At 31.3% G+C, this 26,837-nt stretch overlaps 1 protein-coding gene across 3 annotated transcripts in view; it reads left to right on the forward strand.

The window, feature by feature from the left end:
• Nucleotides 1–26,837, forward strand: part of LOC140443730 (protein tweety-like) — a 213,560-nt gene that overhangs the window by 155,042 nt on the left and 31,681 nt on the right. For all 3 annotated transcript variants that reach the window (XM_072535119.1, XM_072535121.1, XM_072535120.1), the window contains 5 exons: nt 11,315–11,550; nt 17,496–17,665; nt 18,709–18,972; nt 21,272–21,518; nt 22,217–22,441. In XM_072535119.1, the coding sequence (XP_072391220.1) occupies nt 11,315–11,550; nt 17,496–17,665; nt 18,709–18,972; nt 21,272–21,518; nt 22,217–22,441 (1,142 nt within the window). The remainder of the gene's footprint in view (nt 1–11,314; nt 11,551–17,495; nt 17,666–18,708; nt 18,973–21,271; nt 21,519–22,216; nt 22,442–26,837) is intronic.

The following is a 26,837-nucleotide window of genomic DNA, read 5'->3' on the forward strand; positions in this document are numbered from 1 at the left end:
AATGAAATACAGAGGCGAATAGGCCTGACATGGGCAGCATTTGGCAAACTAAGCCATATTCTAAAAAGTTCAATTCCCATGTGTCTCAAGCGAAAAGTTTATAACCAATGTGTTTTGCCTGTACAAACTTATGGAGCAGAGACTTTAACACTCACGCAGAAATCTGCGAATAAACTAAGAGTTACACAACGAGCCATGGAACGTGCAATGCTGAATGTGAGCCTCCGAGACCACATAACAAACCGACAAATCAGGCAAAGATCAGGAGTTCAAGACGTCATCGAAAGAACCACGAGACTTAAGTGGAACTGGGCAGGACACTTAGCCAGAACACAAGATGGACGATGGACAAGACGAATTATGGAATGGAGGCCCAGAAATTATAAAAGAAGCCGAGGACGACCACCGACTAGATGGACCGACGACATAAAAAGAGTAGCGGGAAACTGGCTACAAGCGGCCCAGTGTAGAGAACACGAAAGAACTGAGGGAGGCCTATGTCCAGCAGTGGACGGGATTGGCTGATTGATGATGATGATGAATAACACAGGGTGAAGTTTTGAAATTATACAGTGTGGAGCCACTTATGAAATAAAATTGTTTGTGTCCTTATTTTAGAAAATTAAAAAAAAACGCTAAAACCCGCCAACTTTTAAATTCCAGTGCGCGCATTTAAAATATAAATTTGAATGTACAGGGTGATTCACGCAAGTCTAACATCATTTTTATTTTTAATCAAACACCTTTATTTGTTCATTTTGTTTTTTAAAAGCTCCTTAACAATTTGATCTCCACGAACTATATTATGTAGTGTCTATTATGAATAATATAACGTGAAATTTTGAAATGATGTATCGTTTTCGTCAAGAAATTAAATACAAAACTCAACATATTGATACTCAGTTCAGGAAATTGCTGAAATTATTTCTATATTTAGCTAATTTTAAACAATGCCAATATTGAAATTGTGATACATTATTAATTTCAAAATTTTATGATTTTAATGTCTTTGGCGAAAATTATATATCATTTCAAAATTTCATTTTGTATTATTCATAATATAACCTACATATATAGTTCGTTGAGATCAGTTTATTAAGAAGCTTTTAAATGCGTTAAAATATATAGGGTGTTTCATTAACAATAAAGATGATGAACTATGCTATACTTGCGTGAATCACCCTGGACATTTAAATATAAGTTTAAAAAGCGCACATTTATATTTAAAAGTTGGTTGGTTTTAAGGTTTTTAATATTTTTTTAACATAAGGACACAAACAGTTTTATTCCATAATTGGTATTCACACTGTAACATTTCAAAATTTTACAATTTATAATAGACCCTACATAGAACGAAAATATTTATATACGGAACTCTGATCAAGCCTGTCCCTACTTACGCGTCAGAAACATGGACTATCACAAAAATCGATGAAGAACGGTTGTGCTGTTTCGAAATTGGAAAACCAAGGCGAAGAATAGGAAGGAATGGAAACTGATCCTATAACAGGCCAAAATCCACTATCGGTTGTAGAGCCAATGACGATGAATAGACCCTACATAAGATAGTTCATTGAGATTGTAACCTGAGCCAACTATTTACTTAAGTATACAAATAATCTAGGCCCTTCTGCTCGTGTTTGAGAGTTTGGGTGCGGTTCTTTCAAAAATCGTATAGAATCTGTTTGTATTAGCTTTAAAATTAAAATAAAATGGACGCCACTCCTTAATAGTTTATCCTCGTAAGGAAACGAGCTCAAAGAAAAAATAAAAAATTTAAAACACAATTATCCTTTTATCATTTTGTAACGAACAAAAAGTTATTAAAAGTTACGTCATTCCAGAATAGAAATAAAAGTCTATTTAATTACACATGAGAAGTGCTTATAAGAAACTAAAATTAAAATCGTATTCGTAAGAAAACAAACATTTTATATCAAGGCATTAGATTATGCTAATAATTAATAATTAATAAAATTGAATCACTTATTTTGAAAAGGTAACATGTACATAAATGCAAAGTTTACAGGAAGACAAAAAAACTGATTTTCTTCAAAAATGATGTAGTTATAAAAATTTTTCAAATATATGAGTTGATAGTGGATGTGTTGTTTGCACAATGCCATGGTTGTCAATTGCTTAAAGTACACTCTACCAATAGAATATTTGTTTAAATATTTTGCATATATTACCTTTTCGAAACAAATGTGTGCGAGTCCAAGAAAAAATAGAGCAATCAATTTTTTATTTTAGTTTAATTTAAATAATATGAAAAAAAAAATAATTTTGAAAATACAACTAATAAATTACTATTTAAATGGGAGTAAGCCACAATTAAAGGTTAAAATACGTTTATTGACGTTTCAATTTCCACTTCGGAAATCGTTCTCAAAATAAAAACATTAGTAAATTAAACAAATTTTGTTTTTTTCAGAACAATACAACTAATAAACTATACACTAATTAGAAATCCTCTTCTGCTGGTTCAGCTTGCTCTGTTGTAGGTCATGTGACAATCTGGGACCAATAGTCCTTTTTTTCTACTTAAATATACACCAACAGTTTCTTTAAGTCTTCAATTTTTTTATGAATAATAGGCAATTTGCCGGAATATGCAGGATATGAAACGCAGTCAGGAAGATTAACTCTGCTTTCTTGTATTTTGGCTAATCCAAAACACTCCTGGATTATTCCATCAATAAATGGAAGTGCAGTTACTTTGCCAGGAGTTTCCTTAGAATATCGAAACTCATAGAAATTGCTGACTTGAAAGGAAACTCTTTTATCAGTGGCAATGTTCTTGCCATGGCTTGATATTGACAAAACTTGCTTCTTATAGTGTTGTGGCCACCATTTTTTGAAGTCGATTACTTTCCACGACTTTCCAACGACTTGTGAACACTAATTTTTTTACTTTTTGAAGAAGTCTCAATGAGAGAGATTTATTCATCATGAGAGTATATTCTATCATGTCTCCGTAGTTTTCTTTTCACAATTCCAAAATCTCGATCACATTCATTAAAAGAATGTCCCCTCATTGGAAAGTAATGTGTGATATTTTGAAACCAACCATTTGATGTTAGCGTTAACAAAAATCGCACTACGGTATTGTTTTTATTTTGGCCGGGGCATCCGTCTGAGAAAAGATACAACTCAGTTACCGTTAAGGGTACGTGTTCTTCAATGAAATTGAGCAAAAATGTACATACTTCATTTGGACCTTTCAATGTTCTTGGTATGAATAAAAAAAGGCTTTGTTGGTCTTCATATCATGAATACAAAATTCATAAATCCATAGCTGCCTGTAGTAAAATACCTGTTGCACAGGAATATGGGGAAGGGGCAGATTCTGCATGTAGTCGATTGTTATTGCCATTACATCCTGTCTTTCCCTGCTCTGCTTATTTCATCTATTTTTGCGTAGAATTTCTTTGCTCTTCTTCTATGCACTAGAAGCTCAGCTACAGCAACCCTTTTAGCATTTTCATTTAAAAATGGATCTGCTATCTTTGTTTTTAAATTTTCACACAGTTAACACACATCCACCTGAGGTCGGCCAAACGAAAGATCGAAATTTTCTTTACAATAGGAATAGAAGTAGTTATATTTTATTATTTTATCGGTGATATCCGGATTCTTCTCCAGAAACAATTCATGAATAATTTTAATGTTTAATGAAGCAGACAGGTATTTTTTTTAATATTGTTTGAGTAGTGGACTTCTTTTTTAGGTAACAAATCAACAAATTCATGAATTCGATGCAAGTAGTTGCCATCAATAGCATTATGCCTAGACGATATTGCTGTTCCTCTTAAATCACGAGGAAGTTTGTTCTGAGACTTTAGTTTGCATAAACGATAAACTCTTTTTACTGTAATTCCATGCAAGCTTATGAAAGCTTTCTTGCATACTTCTTTTCTCTGCCCATTACTACAAACATAGTAGTTAAAAAAATAACTTTTATGCATAATGCTTCTAATGTTTTGCATCGAATTCGAGTCTATGAGTCCATGTAGATATAGATCCTGCTCATTTTTGTTTGAAAGTTAGTTAAGGTTGGCTATAATTTTCGTCTTGTTTTCACAAGAGAACATATGGCAACACTTCTTTAGACAGCAAAAAATAATAAAAAAATCTTTTTAACTCTGTACTCTAAAAACTGTACTATTTTTACTTACCCACAGTAGTTTACTCCTGTTTTTCTCTGAGGAACTTATTTTCCAACATGATTTATACGAGTTTTTCTGTTCACCTTAGCATTTCGTATAAAATTTTGTTTATAGTTGTCTGCAACACCTTTCCTCTTTTTTCGTATTATTTCATCTTCACTCTCGCTACTAGACGACATCACTGACTGTATTACAATAAACAACGGTCAAGTGAGCTAGCTGTACTTGCAAGAACTGTGTGACGTTACCGTCAGCCGAAAGCCGATCGTTGCCAAAACAATTCGATTGGTTTAGTTCGAAAAGGTAACACGGCCAACATTTGTTACCTTTTCTAACTAAATCAAAACTCAATGTCTATTTTTAACAGAGATGAGATGAGATATGTTACGTTTTCAAACTAAATACTGTGTAGGAACAATTTGTGAGCAATATTTCGTCAAAAAGTGTATTTGGCAAAAAGTGTTATTTGTTACCTATTCGAAACAAGTGATTCTATTATACTTTATCTCAAATTTCGAAATTCGTTCACATAAAAAACATTTGTTTATTAGGTAGAATGTAGATATTTATTGTAATTAAAAAATCAATAACAAATCACTTCACTACTTAGTTCATAGATAATCTTCACTTTTCAATAAAAATATAAAATGGGTACAACCTGAATTATCCAAATGCTGGTGTGACGTATAGAAAGGATATCATTTTTTTACCCTCTAGGTACTCGGCTGACAAAAACGTTGGATCTATCACAGCAAGAACATAATATCCATCATAAAAATATATAGGATTGTGCGGCTAAGCAAATAAACGTAGTTATAGCAACTAAACTCAGTTCGCTATACCCAGTCCTAACTGTCTAGTGAATTTAGTGATTATTTTTTTGCGAAGTTAGTTACTTTTTGACAGACTAAAAGTGGCTGGAAATTACTATACTTTCAAGCACACTTACTCATAGCCAATATTAATAGTAAACAAACTAAATAGTAAATAAAATAGAACTTTGCGAATTACCGACAATCAATATTTATTTATCTTCACCATATAATAAATAGTTATGTTAAATTATAACAACTAAAATATATTTTTTAAATATATACTACCCAAAATTTGATGGGTTTAGTATACACTTCCACTATTTAGAATAATTCTTCTTTTTTTAAAGAAAGAAGTCTGCAATAGTAGGATACTTGAGCTATTAATACTGAGAAGTAGGAATTGTTGTGTTGTAGGTTTCCGACAATGAATCTGTCAAAATATGCCCGAGCTAAGCGAATGGAGTATATTAGGGCTCCCGGTAAGGGTCTTAAATAAATATTTCTCGTCAAGAGACCTCTCAAACAAAATTTTCGTCCTGGCTATTGGACGTTCCAAGAGATAAAAAGAGAGGGAGATGAATTTCGCTGAGTTAACGAACACTCTGATTTTGAGGCGACGGTCGGAGATATTAGGAACTACAGTAGGGTCCTTGAGGCAATTTAAATTAAATTAAAACATTGATTTGAATATTTACTAGGAATTATAATAATAAATTTTTTTAAACTTCTTAAGGAACTTTTAAAATTATAAAATATATACAGGGAGTTTTATTAAAAATAAAGATTATGGACTTTGTCAGGCTTGCCTGAATTACCCTGTACATTTAAATTAATTTTTAAAAAGTGCAAATTTATATTTAAAAGTTGACGGATCTCACCCATTTTTATAATTTTTTAAATAAAAATAATTTTATTCCATAGGTGGTTTACACGCAATATAATATATATATATATATATATATATATATATATATATATATATATATATATATATATATATATATATATATATATATATATACAGGGTGGTCCTAAAGTAATTGTACAAACAGAAACCATAGATTCTGCACTTTAAAATATTACGATTTAAGCCAACTTGCTTTAATAAAATGTTGATATTAAGAAAGATACAGGGTGTTAAAGTGGAAATTTAAAATTCTATTTTTCGCTATAACTTTTACGTTTGTAAATATTTTTGGACAAAAATTTATAATTGGACGCTTTTAAGTAGGATAAATTATAATTTTATACATAAATTAATGTTACTGATAGATGGCGCCACATATGCCACAGGTGTGGCATAGATTTGCGCTTAACTTTTTTGCTCTTAAAGTTACCTCTATTTGTGTTAAAAAATATTAAACATACATTATTTTTACAAAGAAAAGGTATACTTGTTAGTAACCTCAAAATTTAACCGTTTTCGAGATAATCGCATTTTATAAGTCAGCTGCCTCATAATTCTTAGTTGTGATATTTGTGCGGTAAAGCACTCAATACCTGTAGATAAGCATAATTCATAACAACTCAAAGATGATAATGTAACATTACAAAATTTTTGTTATGGCTGCTAAATGTCTTATTGGAGAAAATATTCTTCATCTTCTTCTTTAGGTGCCGTGTCCGTATTCAGACGCTGGCCGTCATCATGTATACAATTTCCCTTTTCTATCGCTTCTTAAATTTCTATACCTACTGGCGTTGTATTACTTTTTCCCTATTGTAAAATGCTGAAAAACCAAAATATATGGTTTATGTAAGATGGTACACCACCACATTCTAGAGAGAAGGCGTTGAGAACATAGTTAAATATACCTTTTCTGAACGTTGGATTGGACGTGGCAGTCATATTCCTTGGCAATGTGGTGAGATATTGATATAATTATTTAATTTATAAAAAAACCCAAAATAATACTTATTATTCATTACGTAAATTGTTGTTTACCCATTTTTATTATGACAAATGGAAACTAAAGCACAGGTATGAAATAACACACGTGTCTTGTTTCATAATACTTTTGCTACCAATCTTACCTTAAAGACTCAGCATTTTTACAAAAACATCATCGTTGGCCTAATAACCGATATTGTTATAAATATAGTAAACAAACAGGCAATTTAGTTCAGCATAATATTAGTTCGTTAGTTCATAATATTATCATCATTATCATAATAGTCCATTTGTTCGATATGTAATTATAGTTACTCGTAAGCTTATATGAGAGTATATAAGTAACCAATGAATGAGATACATCACAGTTTAATACATTATTTAACCTTTGCGACATAATATACTATAAGATTTGGATATAGATTCGTCCATTATACATTATAGCCACCACGTAGCCCAGAATTTAATCCGCTTGATTTTGGTGTATGGGGCGTATTAAAACAACGTGTCTATAAGAATGCCATAAACATTTGCAACCAAATATGGGAAGAAATAAATACTTCAACAGTTTCTTTAGAACCAATGATGCTATTTAATATGAGATGATTTTTATGGAATATATTGACAAATGAATTAATGAAAATGGTAGACATATCGAACACTTACTTTAACAAAAAGTTTAGTAATTTAGTTTAACTATTTCCTAATTTGGTTTGTAAACAAAATGTTTTGATTACGACTTTAATTTAACATAAAATATAAAATGTTTGATGTAAAATCCTATTATTCTGTTTTTTGTCATATCCTATTATTAATTATCCTGCTGATATATTTATTTTATTTAATATTTCGTTAACTATTAACTTTAGTTATTGGTATTTTATACCAAAATTTAGATTTATTAATGTTTTTGTCTATTTTTCCTTCGTTGCCTGGGGTAATTGCCTTAACTCAGAAATATGCAGCTGATTTGTAAAATGCGATTATCTCGAAAACTATTGAGTTAAAAAGTTATTAACAGGTATACCTTTTTTTTGTTGAAATAATGTATCTTTAATATTTTGTATCACAAATACAGCTCACTCAAAGAGCAAAAAAGTTAAGTGCAAATTTATGCCACATATGTGGCATATGTGGCGCCCTCTATCCGCTACATCAAAGTGAGCATCAAATTATAATTTCTCATATTTAAAAGTACCCAGTTGTAAATTTTTATGCATAAATGTTTACAAACATGAAAGTTATAGCCAAAAATAAAATTTTTAATTTGCACTTTAACACCCTGTATCTTTCTTAATATCAACATTTTATTAAAGCAATTTAGCTTAAATCGTAATATTTTAAAGTGTAGAATCTACTGTTTCTTTTTGTACAATTACTTAAGAAGGACCACCCTGTATATATATTTGTATATATATATATATATATATATATATATATATATATATATATATATATATATATATATATATATATTTATATATATTTATATATATATATATATATATATATATAAATATATATATATATATATATATATATTTATATTTATATATATTTATATATATATATATATAAATATATATATATATATGTATATATATATATATATATTTATATATTTATATATATATATATATTTATATATATATATATATATATATATATATATATATATATATATTTATATATTTATATATATATATATATATATATTTATATATATATATATATATATATATATATATATATATATATATATATATATATATATATATATATATATAGTGTACCCTCGTAAAGTACTTGTTATACATGTGACGCCCATATAAAAATAAATAGAGGAATGTAACCATAGCAAGTGGCATAAATTCTATTGATTTTTTGCTCCCATAGTCACATAAACAATTTACTCGGTTTTCTGGCAATTCTGGCATAATGTTTTTGATATACATACTGTCTGAATTCTAAACAGATTTATAAACTAGACAAACATTTATTTTCACTTATGTATTTTATAATCAATATTGTTTTCTCTGGAATAGATTTATCTTTATCATATTTGACGTAAATAAGATATGGTAGAAAACTAACTTGTAATATTGAGAAACTTAATGAAAGTAACATTAAATTTTTTTATAAAATGGTTACCAATCTTTTAAATCTTGAATAATTTTTTATGAGTTTTTTTTAATGGTGAGAACTGTTAGTAAAGATTGGCTAGTTTCAGAATTTATTACGTTACCAAAGAAACAGGAAGCGCAAAAGTGCGAAGGATATAGGCTAATGTCTAATGAGCCATACACTAAAACTTTTTCTTAAAATTATACATCGCAGAATATACAAGCTATGCGAAGAGAATACAAGACACACAGTTTGGATTCATGAAAGGCGTAGGTATGAGAGATGCACTGTTTAGTCTACAGGTATTATTCCAACGATGCAGAGATATGACTTGCGATATCTACACCTGCTTTGTGGACTACCAAAAAGCATATGGCGCAGTTCAACACCGAAAAATGATGGATGTTCTAACAAAAGTTCAAATAGATGATAAAGACTGGCGTATAATACAAAATTTATACTGGAACCAATCAGCCACAATAAGAACATATCTTGGAGATGAACCGACGGAAGCGATTCAGATTCTGCGAGGCCTTAGACAAGGATGTATACTTTCACCTATATTATTGAACCTATATTCAGAGGAAATATTTAGTGAAGTCTTGGAAAGTTGCGAACATGGAATCCCTTTAAATGGAGAACATCTAAACAACATCCGCTATGCAGGTGACACCGTTATTGTTGCAGACAGTTTAAACAGTTTGCAGCAACTAATAAAAAATAAGTAAATGAAGTAAGTGAAATTGGACTACAAGTAAACATAGAAACTAAATTTATGGTCATCAGCAAAAATAAAATTAGAGACATCCAACTGCTTATCAAGAATACACCAGTGGACCGAGTAAAACAGTTTGTAAGTAAACGAACAATGGGATCACTCACAAGAAGTAAAATGTAGAATAGAGAAGGCTAGCAGTGCATTCAACAACATGGCTAAACTCTTTAAAAGCCACAACCTTAATCTGGAGATAAAAGTAAGGCTCCTACGATGTTATATTTTCTTCATATTATACTACGGAGTTGAATCCTGGATACTCACTGAAGCGATGGACAAAAAACTTGAAGCCTTCGAGATGTGGCTATACAGAAGAATCCTAAGGATATCATGGACGAAAAAGATAACCAACGAGACTGTACTAATAAGAATGGGGAAAGAAAGAGAGGTGATGTATACGATTAAAAGGAGAAAGTTAAAATATCTCGGACACATATTGAGAGATGGCACTAAATACAGATTACTGAAAATAATCCTTCAAGACAAAATATTCGGAAAGCGAGGAATTGGGAGAAGAAGAACATCATGGTTAAAAAACCTGAGGAAATGGTTCTCCACAACAGCAACTAATCTATTTAAAGCAACAGTTAATAAAATAATTCTAGCCAGAATGATTGCCAATATTCGAAACGACTAGGCACCAAAAGAACCGTATCTTGCTTAAAATTAGTCCGAGAGTCTTCTACAGTAGACCATTTTCAGGGTAATTATTTTTATTTAATTGACCATTGCATATAGCTAAAACTGTGTAGAAAGTCATTTTGAAGAGGAAGGATAAAAGTTTGTTTTCCTGTAATGCAATACCTACACCCATACCCCCCTGAAATAAAGTTATGGGATAAAAAAAGTCACGTGTGTTTCTGTTTTTTTTTTGCTTCGTTTTTTTAATATATTTTTACCAAAAATATTTTTGCCAATTGTTAACTTTTAAAGGTTATATTTCGATAGGAAATTTAATTTTGAACAACTTTTCTGTAGGTGTATATGTACGAAAACTGCATATAATTCACCTAAATGCACTCTAGCTAATGGGGACAATTACACTCCCTTCTCAAAACTCACCCCTTTAAATGCGGTTTAAACACTGCGGTTTTTTCATATTTGGGAGTCCATTGACCATATAAAAGAGTAAAACCCCTTTCGTAGGTTCGTCGTAGTTCATTTCTAAAGTATATAATAGATATGATTAATTTAATAAAAAAAAACACATTGCAATATATTTTGAAATTTAACCAAAAAATTTATTATCTCAGGCAAACAAGCTGCACGGTGGTATATCTGAAGTTTACATCTTTGAGTCCGTAACAACTTGGGAACTGCAAACAGTCTTTTAAGCAATAGGTCAAGCACAACAACGTAATTTTTTAAGTATTTTGTCCTCTTTTAAGCGTTTTGAATACACAACGGGAGCTTATTCACAGCGCTCTCTCAATACAAAATAAAGTGTAGTGCCTGCTTTAATGGAAGTATACAGTTTTAATGCTGGTGATACATTTGATTGGTTTGAACTTGATTTGAACATTTTTTATTTATTTTCCAGAGTTTGGGAATTCTTGGCTCTATCCCAGCAATATGGTTGATATTAACGCTGTTTGTCCTACTTATTTACCTGTTGACGAGATGTTGTGATCGGAAACCGAGGGCTTCAAAGTCGATAGCGGCTCTTAAACTCACTTTAGCCGTTGTCTCGGTTCTCTGTTGTGCCGGCATAGGCATAGGACTATATGGTAATGATGATTTACACAATGGCGTCGTTCGGACTTTGAGTGAAGGAAGGTAAGTGCATTTCACATACAAAGCATTGTTTGTTGAAAGAAGCGCATTGTTGTAGAAACTCTGAAGAGCATTTAAAGTACGAGAGTAAAAACATGTTTCTGATTCAATTATTATTTTAGCCAGGAAGTATACTAGCAATGTTCGAAAGCTTCAGAGAAAATAAAGTTTACTACATATTTAAGGTATTTTTAATCTTGATATAGTCGGTATAAATTAATTCTAAAATTTGGGATCTATCTTTTGAATTAAAGTTTGAATTGAAGTTACTTGATTTTGACGTCTTTGCGAATTACCGTCAAATAAGTTAAGAAATCGAAAAGGTAGATGATTATCTTAATAAACATTAAGTTGTTTTAACGAGGATCAAACTTAGTATTACTTAGAAAGTACCGCATCGCAATGTGGAATGTTTGACAGTTGCTAGAGCCAATTAAACCGTATAAATTAGAAAATAAACTGATCAAGGAGAAGGTAGATATATGCGGGATATCTGAGACACATTGGGAAGGTCTAGGACTTAGGACATTGGAAGGTCACTCAGTATATTGTTTTTATGTCAGGAGCTAACAAATCAAGACAAAAAGGCATAGTAATATTTGACCATTTGAAAGGGACGATAGGTGAACGGTTCCTTCAGTTCGCCATCGAACGATCTTAGTATTTTTAACATAATGTTTAAACATCATCCACGAAGATTATCGATATGAACTTCGCCTGGAAGACGATACAAAAACCAACTAGATTATATTCTTGTCACTAAACGATATAGGAGCTCAGTAATCAATGTGAAAACAGAACACACAAAGAAGTAGATCACTGACACCGTCAACAACACAAACATCAAAGAAAAAATAGATAGGAAAAAAAGAAAAAAACATTAGATGACTGAAGAGACTCTCAGCCTTGTAGAAGAAAGACGAAAACTTAGAAACGACATATCAAATTAAATACAAAAAGAAATAGACACCAAAAACACTTGTGCAGATGGGACAAAAATAATTATATTAAAAACATAGGTGCTCAACTAGAAGAACATGCTGACCGCCAAAAATCTAGAGAACTATTCTCAAAAGTCAAATATTTAGCGAGAGAATTCAAAGATAAATTCCCAGACACAGATCATCAAAGATAATAGTGGACCATAACAATCACAGAAGGTATCGCAGCTGTGTGGAAACAATATTGCAAAATACTATTCTCTAACAACGACACAGGCAGTAATACAGAGGAAAGAATTTATGAAAAAGAACCACAAATACTGAAATCAGAAATTGAGGCGGCGATAAAAAAGATAAAATTCAGAAAAGCAGAATGTACAGTAGCATTAATATCTCGTCCGAGCAAAGTACTCCTCACCGTCATCAATTGGAGACTAAAATGGATACTCTTACCACAGATTCTTCAAGTACAATTAGGATTCGTCCCAGGTAGGGGCATAAGAGAACACATTCTTAATATTCGTCAAGTTATAGAAAAATCCCGAGAATTTAATCTGGAAATATATTTGTGCTTTGTTGACTTTGTTGACTACTCCTATGCCTTTAATAATGTAAAATGGGATAAAATGTGGTATATACTTAGGGAAATAGATACTCCAGTTTATCTAATATATTGATTACAAGAACTGAATGTAAAAGTACCGTCAGTATAAGAGCTAATAACGTGCATTCGAAAAACTTCAAATTAAAATCTGGAGTTTGGGACAGAGATATTTAATATCTCCCCATTCTATTCAATATATACAGAGAACACATTATGCGTCAAGTTTTTCAGCCATGGCAAGGTGGACCTACAATAAGAGGACAAAAAATCAAAACCTACGATATGCTGATACGGCTATATTGGCGTCTTCGGCAGAAGAACTGGAATAAATTATGAATAAATTGGGCACGGTGAGCAGGGAATATGGTTTGAAAATATGTATATAAAACAAAAAAGTAATGATTAACGATAGAAACAGAAACAATTAAACGAGAGATAATATGATAGGGTACGAAGTGGTCAGACAATTTAATTACTTAGACTCCATCATCACTAATAGTGGAGAGAGCGAAGACGAGATTCGTCGACGCTTCACAACGGCCAGATCGGCAACAGCCAACCTCTCAAAAATACGGAAGAACATTAGCATTACAAAAAAAAAACACAAAACTACGCCTTGTTCGAGCATTAATATGTCCTGTCGCCACCTACGCTTCAGAAACATGAACCGCACATCGTACAAATAATTCAATACTGGAATAACATAATATAAACACTAGGTTCACCACAACTATCAACAAAACTATACTAAGATACTCTGGACATTAGAACAAGAGAAGACATGGAAAGAATTATAGTTGAAGTTAATGTTGAGGGCAAAAGATCTAGAGGGAGATCTCTCAACACTATTATGGTCGGACCAAATAAAGGACATGACTGTTTACTCCTCCGAAGCAAAACAACACTTACAAGAGAGAGATAATTGGACAGCAATAGTCAAATGAATTACATGGCTTCACTACATCCTTACAAAGGAGAAAAGATAGAGGATGAGGTTTCAACAATAGATTCGTCGTACAGACTCCAGCAAAACTGGATATTGTGATCTTTTTCAGAGAGCAAAATCTTATTGAAGTAATTATTTATAAGACAGTAAAAGACATTAAATAACATCTAGACTGTATTAATTGGCCAAAAACTGATTGGAACCGACTGGCTTGTAACAGGGGGCGTAGGTGTAATAGTAAAAATGGAGAAAATATAGTTAAAAGATAATAGAAAGACATCAATGGGGAAGAGTTCTTTTCGCAGATAAAATGATACAATTATGGAAGCCAGGTGGACGTGGTCGAATATACAGAAGGTCTGGGTCTTATCATTAGTTGGGATAGTCGTACAAAGCTTATTAAGGTGAATATTCGAATTAATGCTGACTTGTACATACGCAATATCCTCGAAGAGCATGTTTTTCCTTTTGTCGGCTTCATTGGGTATGATAAATTTGTGCTACAGCACGATAATGCCCGTGCACATGCCGCAGGAACAGTCATAAAATATCTTGAGGATGTTGGGATTGAGGCTCTAGACTGGCAATCAATGAGCCCGTATTCAAAGCCCATAGAACATGTATGGGACATCCTAAAATATACGAGCAAGAAATCCAGCTCCGAACTCAACTGCAGAATTAAGAATTGCTGCACAAGAGGACTGGAATCGACTTCAGCAAGAAACCATCCAAGATCTTCTGCGAAGCATGTCTAGAAGGATACAGGCTATCTCTAGAGCTATAGGATAAAATACGAAGTATTAAATTGTTACAATTTTGCCGTAAAAAAGTGTTCTATTGTCGTTATTGTTTCTCTTTTGAATTAGATGTTATAAGCAAAATTAAACTATTTCATTAGTTTCTCTACAAAGGCTATAGCGGGATAAGATGGTCAAAATTGCACCATGCTCATTTCAGTTTTGGGTCTGGCCATTTGAAAGGACATAATTAAAAACTCACTCAGTTAAATTTTCAAGTCCCTAGGTGCCTCTGGGGGTTCGCTATAGGAAAAAAAGTATTTTTTAAAAAAAGATTTTTTTCAGACGCTGTATTGCTGCAAAAAATCTGAAAAAAATCATGAAAGCGTATTTTAATAATACAAAACTGCCTGATTTTTTTCAGATTTTTAGCTTGAAAATTGAGCCCAGGAAAAATATTTGAAATTTTCAGTGATATTTTAGGTTATGTCGAATATTTTTGGCCAACTTTAAAACAATGTTTTTTTATGGGTTTTTTCCCGTTCTTTCTAATGTCATTGGCATTAGGCATTTTCAACGTGGAAAATGCCTAAAAATCGAAAAAACTGCTTTTTTTGGCATTTTTCTGAAGTTTTTGACTCATAACCTCAACAACATACACCTAAATTAATGATAATTCATATTTTTATTATTAAAATTTATATATTAAAACTATTACTTTTTTTTTTCTACAGTATGCTCCAAAAACCGAAAAACCCCGTTTTTTCTGCGTTGTTTTTAAGCTTTTGCTATATAACCTCTGAATTCAGTGTCTAACTGAATGGTAATTTACATTTTCACATGTATCTTTCCTCTACAATCAAAATCAGCTATTCAAAGCATTAGTTTTATCTCACAACATTCTCAAAAACCGAAAAACCTCGTTTTCTCCATGTTTTTATTACATAACCTCAAAAGACTCTAAAAAATTAACCATATATTCGATATCTTTTAATTAATTTTTCCAGCTGATCGTACGCAGGAAAACAAAATATTTTTTTTTAGATGTAAAGAAAATTTATATTTTTACTAATTAACAACCTATATTTACAATATTCTATTTAATCTAGTTACATTGAATGACAGAATAATTACATTTTATTAATCTTCCTCACTATCCTTGTCCATTACTGGATCAATCTCCGTTTCGCCAAATATTTCTGAAAGAAATTTAGCTGGTCTAATAATATCCGATTTGTACCTAGCATTGCTTAAATAATATATAATAGCAGCAACATGTGAGCAGGATCCAACAGTTCTCAATACATTAGCACAATCGCACGAGTGACGTAAAATTGCATTGTAGCCAATAGATTCTGGCTTATACTCAATGTAACATTTATAAATTTGGTAGTTGCGCCGCGTAATATCAACTACCGTGTGGCGCAACTATCAACGCCATGTTTTATGTTACAATCAGGCTCCCTGGATATGCGGGATGTAGGGCTAAGACATGAAGGCCAAAACAGTTAAGTAACTATTAAATAAAAGAATAATGATATAAGCATGGGTATAACGCTCTTGTATCTAAGCGGAAGAGTAAGGCATGGACGAGCGTAGTACGAGCTTATGAATGTATATAACAAGGATCTCAAAAGTCATGGAACTATATAGATATGCGTCTGTGTATAAATGCATATACATTGTGATATAATATCACGTATATAGATATATTCGCTAGCTTAAAATTTCACGAACAAGTGCGTTTTAATTCACGATTCATTCACGAGTCTTTTGAGGTTATGTAGTAAAAACATGGAGAAAACGAGGTTTTTCAGCAAACTTTTCAAAAGAAAAAATATACTTCAAAAACAGACTCAGAATAAAATATTTAATATTTTTGTTTGTGAGTGTATATACAGTATACTCCCTCTATAACGAACACGGTTATTACGAGGTTTCGCTTATAACGAGATACATTAGATGTCCCGTGAAATTTCTATTGAACTATAACCGTCTATAGCGAGGCAAATTTAATTATAACGAGAGAAAATAAGATTCAAAAACGTGTTTTTTACGTTTTTGGTCGGGTCGTGGCTATAAATAAATACCTTTTCAAACAGCCCCTCAATAAACTTAACTGCAGCCCCCAATAAACTTTTTTACGATGAATAAATACAACTGTTTCACATCTTTAGAAAATATGATAGAATGATACTGGACCATTTAAAGCAGTTAAAAATGACAGAGTTCTTAAAATTGCAAAAGCAATAGTTTATGTTATCCTTGAAAATACGCTTTATACATTATGTAGTTGGAAACAAATATAAGTACAGATTTTTTGTTTTAACATATATCATTGATAATAAAAGTAAACAACTCTTTTATGTTTTAATATATTTCATTGACAATAAAAGTAAATAACTTTTTTTCAAAAACGCCATTCAAACAATATTTATTAGCATCTTATATTGCTCCGAATGGCTTCACTATAGGAAGTTAATGGTTTAGAAAATTACAGATTCATATGTATGCACAGTATTATTATTGTCTGATATAACGAGATCGGCTTATAACGAGGTAATTAGTCTGTCATTTCAGTTCTCGTTATAGAGGGAGTCTACTGTATAATCAAGCTTCGTTATTTCTTTGATTAGGTATATCTGAACATAATATTATACCTTATGTGATACTGGTATGTTTGTTGATGAGTCGTAAATAATTTTTTACTTTATTTTCAGGCAAGTAGACATTTTAATATCCAAAATACGCAACCAAACAGAAGACATCGAGCGACAGTTAAGGATACAAGCAGAAAGACAAATAAAAGAAATTGCAAACGTGTTCGGAACACATCACAGTGATAAACCTTTATTTAACGAAATAGAAGGATATTTTAAGAAACTTGTCAGTAAGTATTATTTTCCTAACCTAACCTTATCTTTATGCTAGAGAAAAAAAAATTTAATTTCAGGAATGAATCTTACTACTTCTACTACTAAAATTTTCTTACTTCTTTTAACATTTTTTCTTTAAATAAATCGGTACAACATATTATATTGAAGATCCATATAGTTAACTAAGCTCGCACTTATTTAACTCTTGGTCACAAGCGCGTTGTTTAGAAGAATTGGTAGTTTTGAGTGTAATTTTGAAAAAAAAATTATGTTATATTAACTAATTAAATAAAAGACAAACAATTAAAAAGTAAAATTTAATTAGGAACTATTAAAGGTTACAAAGACGGTACTTTAAAAAAAAAATTACCATTCTACAAAAAACTCAAATATTTTAAAAATTTAGAACTGATCACAAATTAACCCTTAAAATCATAAAATAAAGAACTTTCTAACTAATTGAAATAAATAAAACTTCAAATAAACTTCATGTGTTCCTGGCACATAGTTTTTTTGCGAAAATTGCAGTGACTCATTGTTTTTATCTTTTTTATTGGTGACAATCCTTCAGAACTAGGCCCTGGAACATTCAGCATCCTTTTGAGTCGTTTAGTTAATGATAGTTGAATGGATCTTTTTCAGTTTGCTCTTCTACCATACTCAAGCTCACACAATTATAAATGACGAAGCCAGTGAAACCAGAAGTGTCAAGGCAATGATTGTTGAACTGTATACTAATGTATCTAATAATAGTTAGGAGCACAGCTGATGAGCGTCAACCAATAACATTTATCCAGCAAAAACAACTAACTCACGGATGATCTCAAACAACTGAGGCGATGAGTTTACTTATTCAACCTTAATATAAAGGTACATGCGCGGTGACAAGGCCCAACCGTGCCAGTTGAGTACAATGAGCGTAAATATAAGCGTGGCTGACCCCTGTTACCCACGCGACTATCGGAGAGTTAAGAAACAATAAAATTGTCATTAGTAACCCATTATTTTCATTTTTCTATACACTGAAGGGCAATTATACATTTATTATATTCCACAGGTAATCGCAACGCTACTGCAAATGCCGCAAGGGATATACGTCAACCTTTAGTGGGAGTCAACCTTACATCGACAATAATAATTGGTGAAAAAATCGAGGCAGTACGATGGCCTTTCACGATGGGAATTCTGAGTGTTTTACTCATTTTATGTGTGATTTTATTAGTTGGCGTAGCAAGGCACAACCGCTGCGCTCTTATAGCGTTTTCGGTGTGTGGACTGCTCGCCGTCATAGCCTCCTATATTATGGCCAGTATTTATTTAGGTAAGTATTCATATAATATTTTTGTGCTATAATTTATTATTAGAAACCCACAATTAATTATTATTTTTTTGTAAAATAAGTTTGCCTCGAAAACGATCTTTTTCGTGCATTAGAAGATGTTAAGGGTGGTTAATAGTGATATATAAATGGGTATATAATTTTATTGAAAGAAATCATGCTATCAACTTATATTAAATTTTTAAATTTAATTTTTATTTAAATTTTTCTTCTAACAAAAATAGCACGCAGTCATATATAACAATAGACATGGGACCTAATTAAATATTTCTAGATGTTTGAAGTTCAGATATCTATAGTGAAATTCACACTAACAGTGCAGTGCGGCTAAGATACGACAATGCTTTTCTTATGGAGAATAAACGCACAGGGTTGTCGACCTTCACATATGACGAGGTTTATAAGTTCTCTACCGAGAATTGTTCATTGTGAATTGTTTATGAAAAATTTGCCACCATATTTAAAGCGTATACATAACTTTATACAAGTAATGAGAATACACTGCCATTGTCTCTTTTTTACTTTATACAGGCTTCTGAAAGAAATCAAATTTGTTTATAAGAAACATGATCGAAGAAGCATTATGGCAGAGCGAGAGGATATTATTTATTGGCGCCATAATTATTTGAGGACCATACGACGTTTGCGAAGAGACGATTGCAATATCATATTTGGACGAATCGTGGGTTAATGTTGGCCAATCTGTTAATTAAGAATGGTGCGATACCACTATACAAAGCAGTCGCGATGCTTTCCTCAAAGGTTTAAGAACTGGTTTAAAAGCACCTACCGAACGAGGTCCACGATATTTATTGCTTGCACGTTTTTCAGGAGGTTTGCTTCCTGGCACACAGCTTGTTTTTATGGCAAAGAAAAATAATGGAGACTATCAAGATGAAATGGCTGAAGCATATTTTAAGTCGCGGTTTAAAGAGACGTTAATATACCAAATTTATCAAATAATGGTCCCAGGAATGTCATTGTAATAGACAATGCATCGTACCACTCCAGTAAAGTGAGATTCCCTAACAATTCCTGGAATAAAGTTGCAATCAAGAAATGGCTAGTGAATAGAGCCATTTTTGTCGAAGAGTCCTATTTGAAATCCGAGCTGTAGAAATAAAAAAAAACAAATGAAGCTCAGAATTAGATATTATTGTAGGTGGATTGAAAGTTGATAAAAGTTATGGGTTATGGGAAGGGTGATAATTTTATAAACCTTCAATCCACCTGCAATAATACCTAATTTATAATTTTTCCAACAAACTTTCAGGATAAATCATACTCTAAATTCCAACATACTGACGGTTGCTACTGTTATAATCAATCAAATTTTAACATATTTAATTATACATATTGCTGGCTACTGTCACATTTAGACACATACCTGAGGTTACAATGACTGCTTTGTTCAGACTTCAGTCCTAATATGTCATTTTAATAAGTTGCTATCAACAATTCTTCCCAGACACTTTCTTTATAACTTAAACATCATAATTTTTAAATATCAAAGGTGCAATTCAAAGTTAATCAAACTTAAAGGGTTTTTACCCCCATATTTAATGGCTTCAAACATGTACATCCAATAAGTATTAACCACACTTTTGTAATAACCTTGGTCAAAATTTTAACTTTCACGTTGGCTTTAATTAAAGTGGTTATGCTTATTTTAGGATAGCACTGATGATGGAATAATTATTCCGAAAACGTTCTGTGATGTAGTCCGATAGGGTTTTTATTAATATACCTTTTAGAAAAGAAATTTTTTAATAAAAATTTTCGTCTTTAAATATTTCCTCTACATAACTCTTCCAGATGCCGTCCCTATCCACAGTACACCATGATATTTTAGGTTTATAGCGTTATAGGTGAAGTATGTCAATAGCAGGTGAACGCTGTGTCAACATAAACTCAATGACATCAGCGTCAAGTCTACTTCACGCTGATTCAAATGCACTTGACGCTGACACCGTAATTTGATCTAACTTCTCACTGACCTAAAGTTGACTTGGCGCTGATGTCGTTGTCTTAATGTTTCGGCAACCCCCTACTGTACGTTGGTCCGGTAGCGGTGTTGTCATTCTACTAATATCTAGTTCGCAGAAAATGTGGTCAAATTTTCTTAAGTCACAGTAAAATTTCTTACCAAGCCGTCAATTAGATTTTCATAAATTAATTCCATAACTTGTTGTTTTATTGACACAACACATTAAGTTCTATTATTCACAATTACGGTGTCAATTAAAATATCATATTTAATTGATTACAATATTATTTTTAGCTTCCAGTGTAGCTTTGAGCGATTTGTGCATGGCACCTGATAAATTTATCGAAGATCAGGCCAGCACCGAATTATCGAAAGAGATTCTAAGATATTATACCAATTGTGAAAGAGCAAGAGCCAATCCTTTTACCCAGAGATTAAGAGAAGCGAAAACGACTGTAGAGAACATGAGATCTAACTTAACTGCAATGGTGAAACCAGCTGAGAAATTATTTAGAGACAAAGGATTAGATACCAAATTTAGGTAAATATAAATATTTAAGTATTTGTAGTAATAAAGCATTTGTTAAACTATCCTTATACGAGGTATGTGCTGCATGAGAAAAGTAGAAAACATAACATTTTGTATTTCAATAGCATAAAATATAATATTTTTTTTTTAATTCTACAGAATATATTCTTTGATATGTTTCACTGAAACATAAGTTCCCTCGGAAAAATGATCATTCAAAATTGGATATTAAATAATAGTAGTATAACCCTAAAAGAGTATTTGTCTACTTTACATTAATATTCTCAAGTCAGCCGTTTCAAAAAAATGTTTATGTTATCGGAATGGGGCACTACAATTGGATTTTCGTTAAAACACTTTGGCTTAACTATACATCTATGCATGGAGCTAGAAGGTACCTAATGAGCAAGATCTCATAATTAAATGCAGTTCACTGGAAAAGCTTGCAGCCCCATAGTGACATTCTATTCGTTTAAAATATTTGAAATACTACGAGGCTTGTTCAATTGAAACCCATCTTTGGACCAGAAAAAATTTATTGACAAATACATCTATAATTAAGACACATATCCCATTGATTCACCAACCGATGTATACCCTGTTTAAAGAATTATTGTAACTGATTAACTGGCTAACCTGACTAAAGACGGGTTTCAATTGAACAAGCGTACATATTAACTAAATTAATTTGAATTAATGCAATATTTCAGCTCTCTTCGAAATGATATTAATACAGCCGACAACTACATACATTCTTTGACGGCTCTAGTCGACTGCCGAACTCTACACATGCATTACTTGAGAGGAGCCAGAGCTCTTTGTTACGTTGGCTTACTTGGTTTAACATTAATGTTAGTCTCTTCAGTGGTAGCTGGTTTTCTTCTGACTGTGCTGGTATGGGTTGATTCCCATACATGGATTTATATAAGAAAGAAGTAAGTAATCTATAAAATCATTATTATAATAATAATATACTCGCATCGTATTACTTTTTTTCTCTACAGTAAAATGCTGAGACGAGCATTACGGAACTAGCGCCACAGGATGGCGTCGTCACGGGTATCGTCATAGAGTAGCGGTTCTTGACATCGATTCTCTACTCTCGATCAGTTCGTTTCTAGTCATCATATATTTACTATAAGCCGATTTAAATTAAAAACTGCATGAAAAATAAGTAACAAAATATAGACATTAAATAAGATGTAAAAAATTAAAAGAATATCTGTCACTAAAAGATTCTATTCGTAACGATTGTCAAAATTTAGTAAAACTCATAAATGTCATCCGATTAATATCAACATATAAAATATATCAACGTTTAAATTTTTATAATAATTCTCGCTTTAAAATAATTTCATATAAATACAATTATGTTTAAATATATTATTATTTTATATTAATATTTGGTCTGAATTTGACAGGTTTGTCATGAGTAAAAAACATATGCTATGTCCATACATTAACAGGTCGCGTTACGAGCAAAATAATTTATTGAATTTGTTAAAAATATAAAAAATAAATAAATAAAATAATTTTAAATATATTATTTAAATTTTAAAAATACAGAAATCAGTTCCGCTTACTGTTCCACTTTTTTTCATTATATTAGAGCAGTTTTTTATTGTGGAGCTATTGTGTTTGAAAAGACGGTTATTTGAATTTTGAAGTTCAAATACATCAATAATTTGACGAAATAATGGCAAAAACTTTTTTTTTTCACTGGTTAATAAATGTTAATAATTTTTGCAATATTGTCTGTAAGTAACATTTATAAACCTTGATCATTTTTTTTTTCACTGTTTAATAATTAATGTTAATAATTTTTGCAATATTGTCCGAAAATAACGTTTATAGGGGTGTACTCTGTAACACTTCCGTTAAATTTTAGAGGCCTCTAAAATTTTAGAGTCCACTAAAATTATTTTTGTATTCTGTAACTTATGAATCCGTTAAAATCATAACCTACACCTTTAAAACTCCCGCTAAAACAGAATATTTTGGAGGATGTCAAAACTTATCCTCTTATTTTTAGGAGACCGTTAAATATCATTTGATTATTTTTGTTTGGTTAGGTTTATATGATTATTAGTTTGTTATTTATATATTATAGTGCAGATAAACAATTAAAAAAGACAAATGGCTTTTTATGATATATTTAGCGAAGCTTTAGTTGATGAAATAATAAATAATAATGAAAGGTACTTTATAATCCATGTCTTACACCTATAACAAAATTCAAATTTTTTATTCTTTTTGTAGAGTTAAATTCAGATATCATCAAAAGATAATCCGAGATATGATCAATCCTTTCCCATAACACATGGACTTTTCCCAATTCATTTAGGATTAATTTTAATTCCTGTTAGAATTTTATTTTCTTCTAAAAAACTTATAAAAAACTCTTTTTGAGATTTTGTTGTTCGTGGAACACGAGACATAATAAAATTTTATTAAAAAGAAAATAAAACCAACCCGATCACAAATAAACTGAAATATATTTTCAATAATAATAAAATAATAAATCAAGCATACTGTCAATTTCTTCTTCTTTCTTTAGTTTTTGGCTTTCGACACTTAGTTTTTGGTCAATTTCTACCTTGCAAGTAGTTTAAACACGATTAACGTGCGACGTTGCCGGATCTGATTGAAAACATTTTAGAGGATTCCTCTAAAAAAATATATTTTAGCTGTACTCTATAATATTTCTTTATAGAATGTCAATGTTACCTAAAACTTTAAGAAAACCGTTAAATGTTAAATTTTAGAGGCCTCTTAAATTTAACGGAAATGTTACAGAATACACCCCATAATACCTTGATAATTAATAGGGGTTAATGAAAATGACAGTAAAGTATTTAACCGGTATTCATATAACAATCAAGTATTAATTTACGTTACATTTTACTATTCATATAGTTTAATGTATAGATAAGGATTTATTAAAATAATTGAGTATTTATGTTGCTCAAAAATTGTAAAAAATAGAAATTGTGATTTTTCTGGCATTTTCCGATATTCAAGGAAAATTCAAAATATCCAGTTGTTAATAAAAGGGTTTATAACAAAAACTGTGAATGGGCGTTGGACGCCAATGTAACAAAAATATAATAATAATATAACAAAAAACAAATGAATTAAGGCTGGCTAGCGGACTGTGCCGGAGAGTGACTACTTGACACTCAAAAGCGGATTCGGTCAATTTGCATATCCCACAGAGACCGTAAAATGAGAAAATAGATGACAAAGTAATCAAAAAAAAATATATATGAATAGATGTAAATTTAATGTAAGTGGAAGAATATGGAAGTTGTTCTAAGATGTGAGTGGGCGCCAGGAAAGTATTAATATATACCTATTAAGGTATCTTGTAATGCTGTACACTCTTTTTACTGAAATGGAAAAGAAAACAGGTATTAAGTGTAATATTTAGTCTTCACAACAAATTTAATACCTAACCAAATATATACAGACTAATTCTTTATGCTACCCACCACCATTTATGTACAGTTAACCTAGTTACTTATATACTAAAAAAAATCCCTGATTATACACAATTTATACCTGAATTTAAATTTACTGAAAGGTAGAATCTAATACTATTTAAGAAATTTAAAAATAATAAATCTAAGGAAGAAAATTTAATAATTCTATCTAAGGTAATTTACTTGTCTACTAGAAATGTAATTCTGTACTTCGGCTTTCAATTAAAAGTACTAATAAAGTTATATGATCACTATATCCTGACGGGATATGTGCCAAAGTTTTAAATATATAATAATGAAAATGCCAATAACGAACTCTCTGATTAAATGTGTACACATAAAACCGTACAATAGAGTTAATAGGGAGGATTTAAAACCTCAACCAGTAGTTGACAATTAGTCCTTAAATGTTATTTAGTATTATTTAAAAAAATGACGGCTCTTTATTATTAGAAGAAATAGTATGATTAGCGTAAAAAAAACTATAGAAAATTATTACTACTACTTGTGGGTTTATAACGTTCTCCACCGTTTTCCGACTTCCAATCGCCAGTTAGTCCGGTTGCTTCTATGGCCCTCTCTCTCAGTTCTTTATTTATTCCTTCGCTCCAACTTTTTCTCGGTCTACCTCGTTTTCTCTTTCCTTCTGGTCGCCATATTAATATTTCTTTTGGTATTCGTTGTTCATCCATTCTTTGTATGTGTCCGAACCAGATAAGTTGTTTTGTTGTTAGGTCATATGTTATTGTTCGTTTGATTCCCATTATTTCTCTAATGCGTTCGTTGGTAATCCTTTCTCTTCTAGATCTTCCTGCGGCTCTTCTCCAAAAATCCATTTCCGTCGCTTTCAGCGTTGCCAGTGTTCTTTCTTTCAGTGGCCGTACCTCACAGCTGTATAAAGTGATACTTTTTTACCTCTCATATATCCTCTTTTTATTTTCTTTGCCGATGGATTGGTCCCATAAATTACTGTTTAACATTGTGATGGCTTTTCTCCCTGACGTATTTCTCTCTCTTATGTCTTTGTCTAATGTTCCATTTTGTGAAATAGTGATGCCTAGAAACCTAGTCACAGCAGTGCGTTATCGTGGTGTTATCGTCTAATATGAAATCTTTTTGTTCTATTCCAAGGCTTCGGTTTTCTTTTTATTTACTTCTAGACCCCATATATCATACTCTTCAATTAATTTTCGTGCCATATAGTTTAAATCGTCATAATCTTGAGCCATTATTACTTGATCGTCTGCAAAGTCGAGCGTATATACCATAGTGTTGGTGAGCGGTATCTCCATTGTCCTGCATTTTTGTTTCCATCTTTTTAAAGCACTTTCGAGGTATATTTTAAATAAAGTGAGGGGCAGATAACATCCTTGCTTTAATCCTTTTGATGTTACAAATCCTGTTGTTATTTGTGTCCCTGCTTTTATTATTTTATTTATTTTTCTGGACCTCTGAAGGAACAGCTAAGGATGACGAGAGTCAACCTTGGGGATCAGGTGTAAATCCAATAGGAATAACTTAACCCTTTTTTCTTTAAATAAATCCCAAAAAAAAAACAAAATAAGGAATTCTTTCCTTGACTCTTGCTTAACTCCTCGAGTAGGCTAAAAAGAACATTTGTATTAGAGTTCCTTCTTATTCTTGAGAAAAAGTAAGGAAAACACAAGATTTATTAACCTTGAAAAGTACTAAAGAACCTTGTATAAAGGCAAAAAAACTTAATGGTTTTGTAAAACTGTGACCTTCTAATGGTTTGACAATATTTTATGTGAAATGGATTGATTGATTAAATAGATAATTTTAACGAAAAGTATGCTCTGGATATATTTTAGAATATAAATGAACGGTA

The sequence above is a fragment of the Diabrotica undecimpunctata genome, chromosome 6 (genome assembly GCF_040954645.1).
Source record: "Diabrotica undecimpunctata isolate CICGRU chromosome 6, icDiaUnde3, whole genome shotgun sequence".
NCBI classification, from domain to species: Eukaryota; Metazoa; Arthropoda; class Insecta; order Coleoptera; family Chrysomelidae; genus Diabrotica; species Diabrotica undecimpunctata.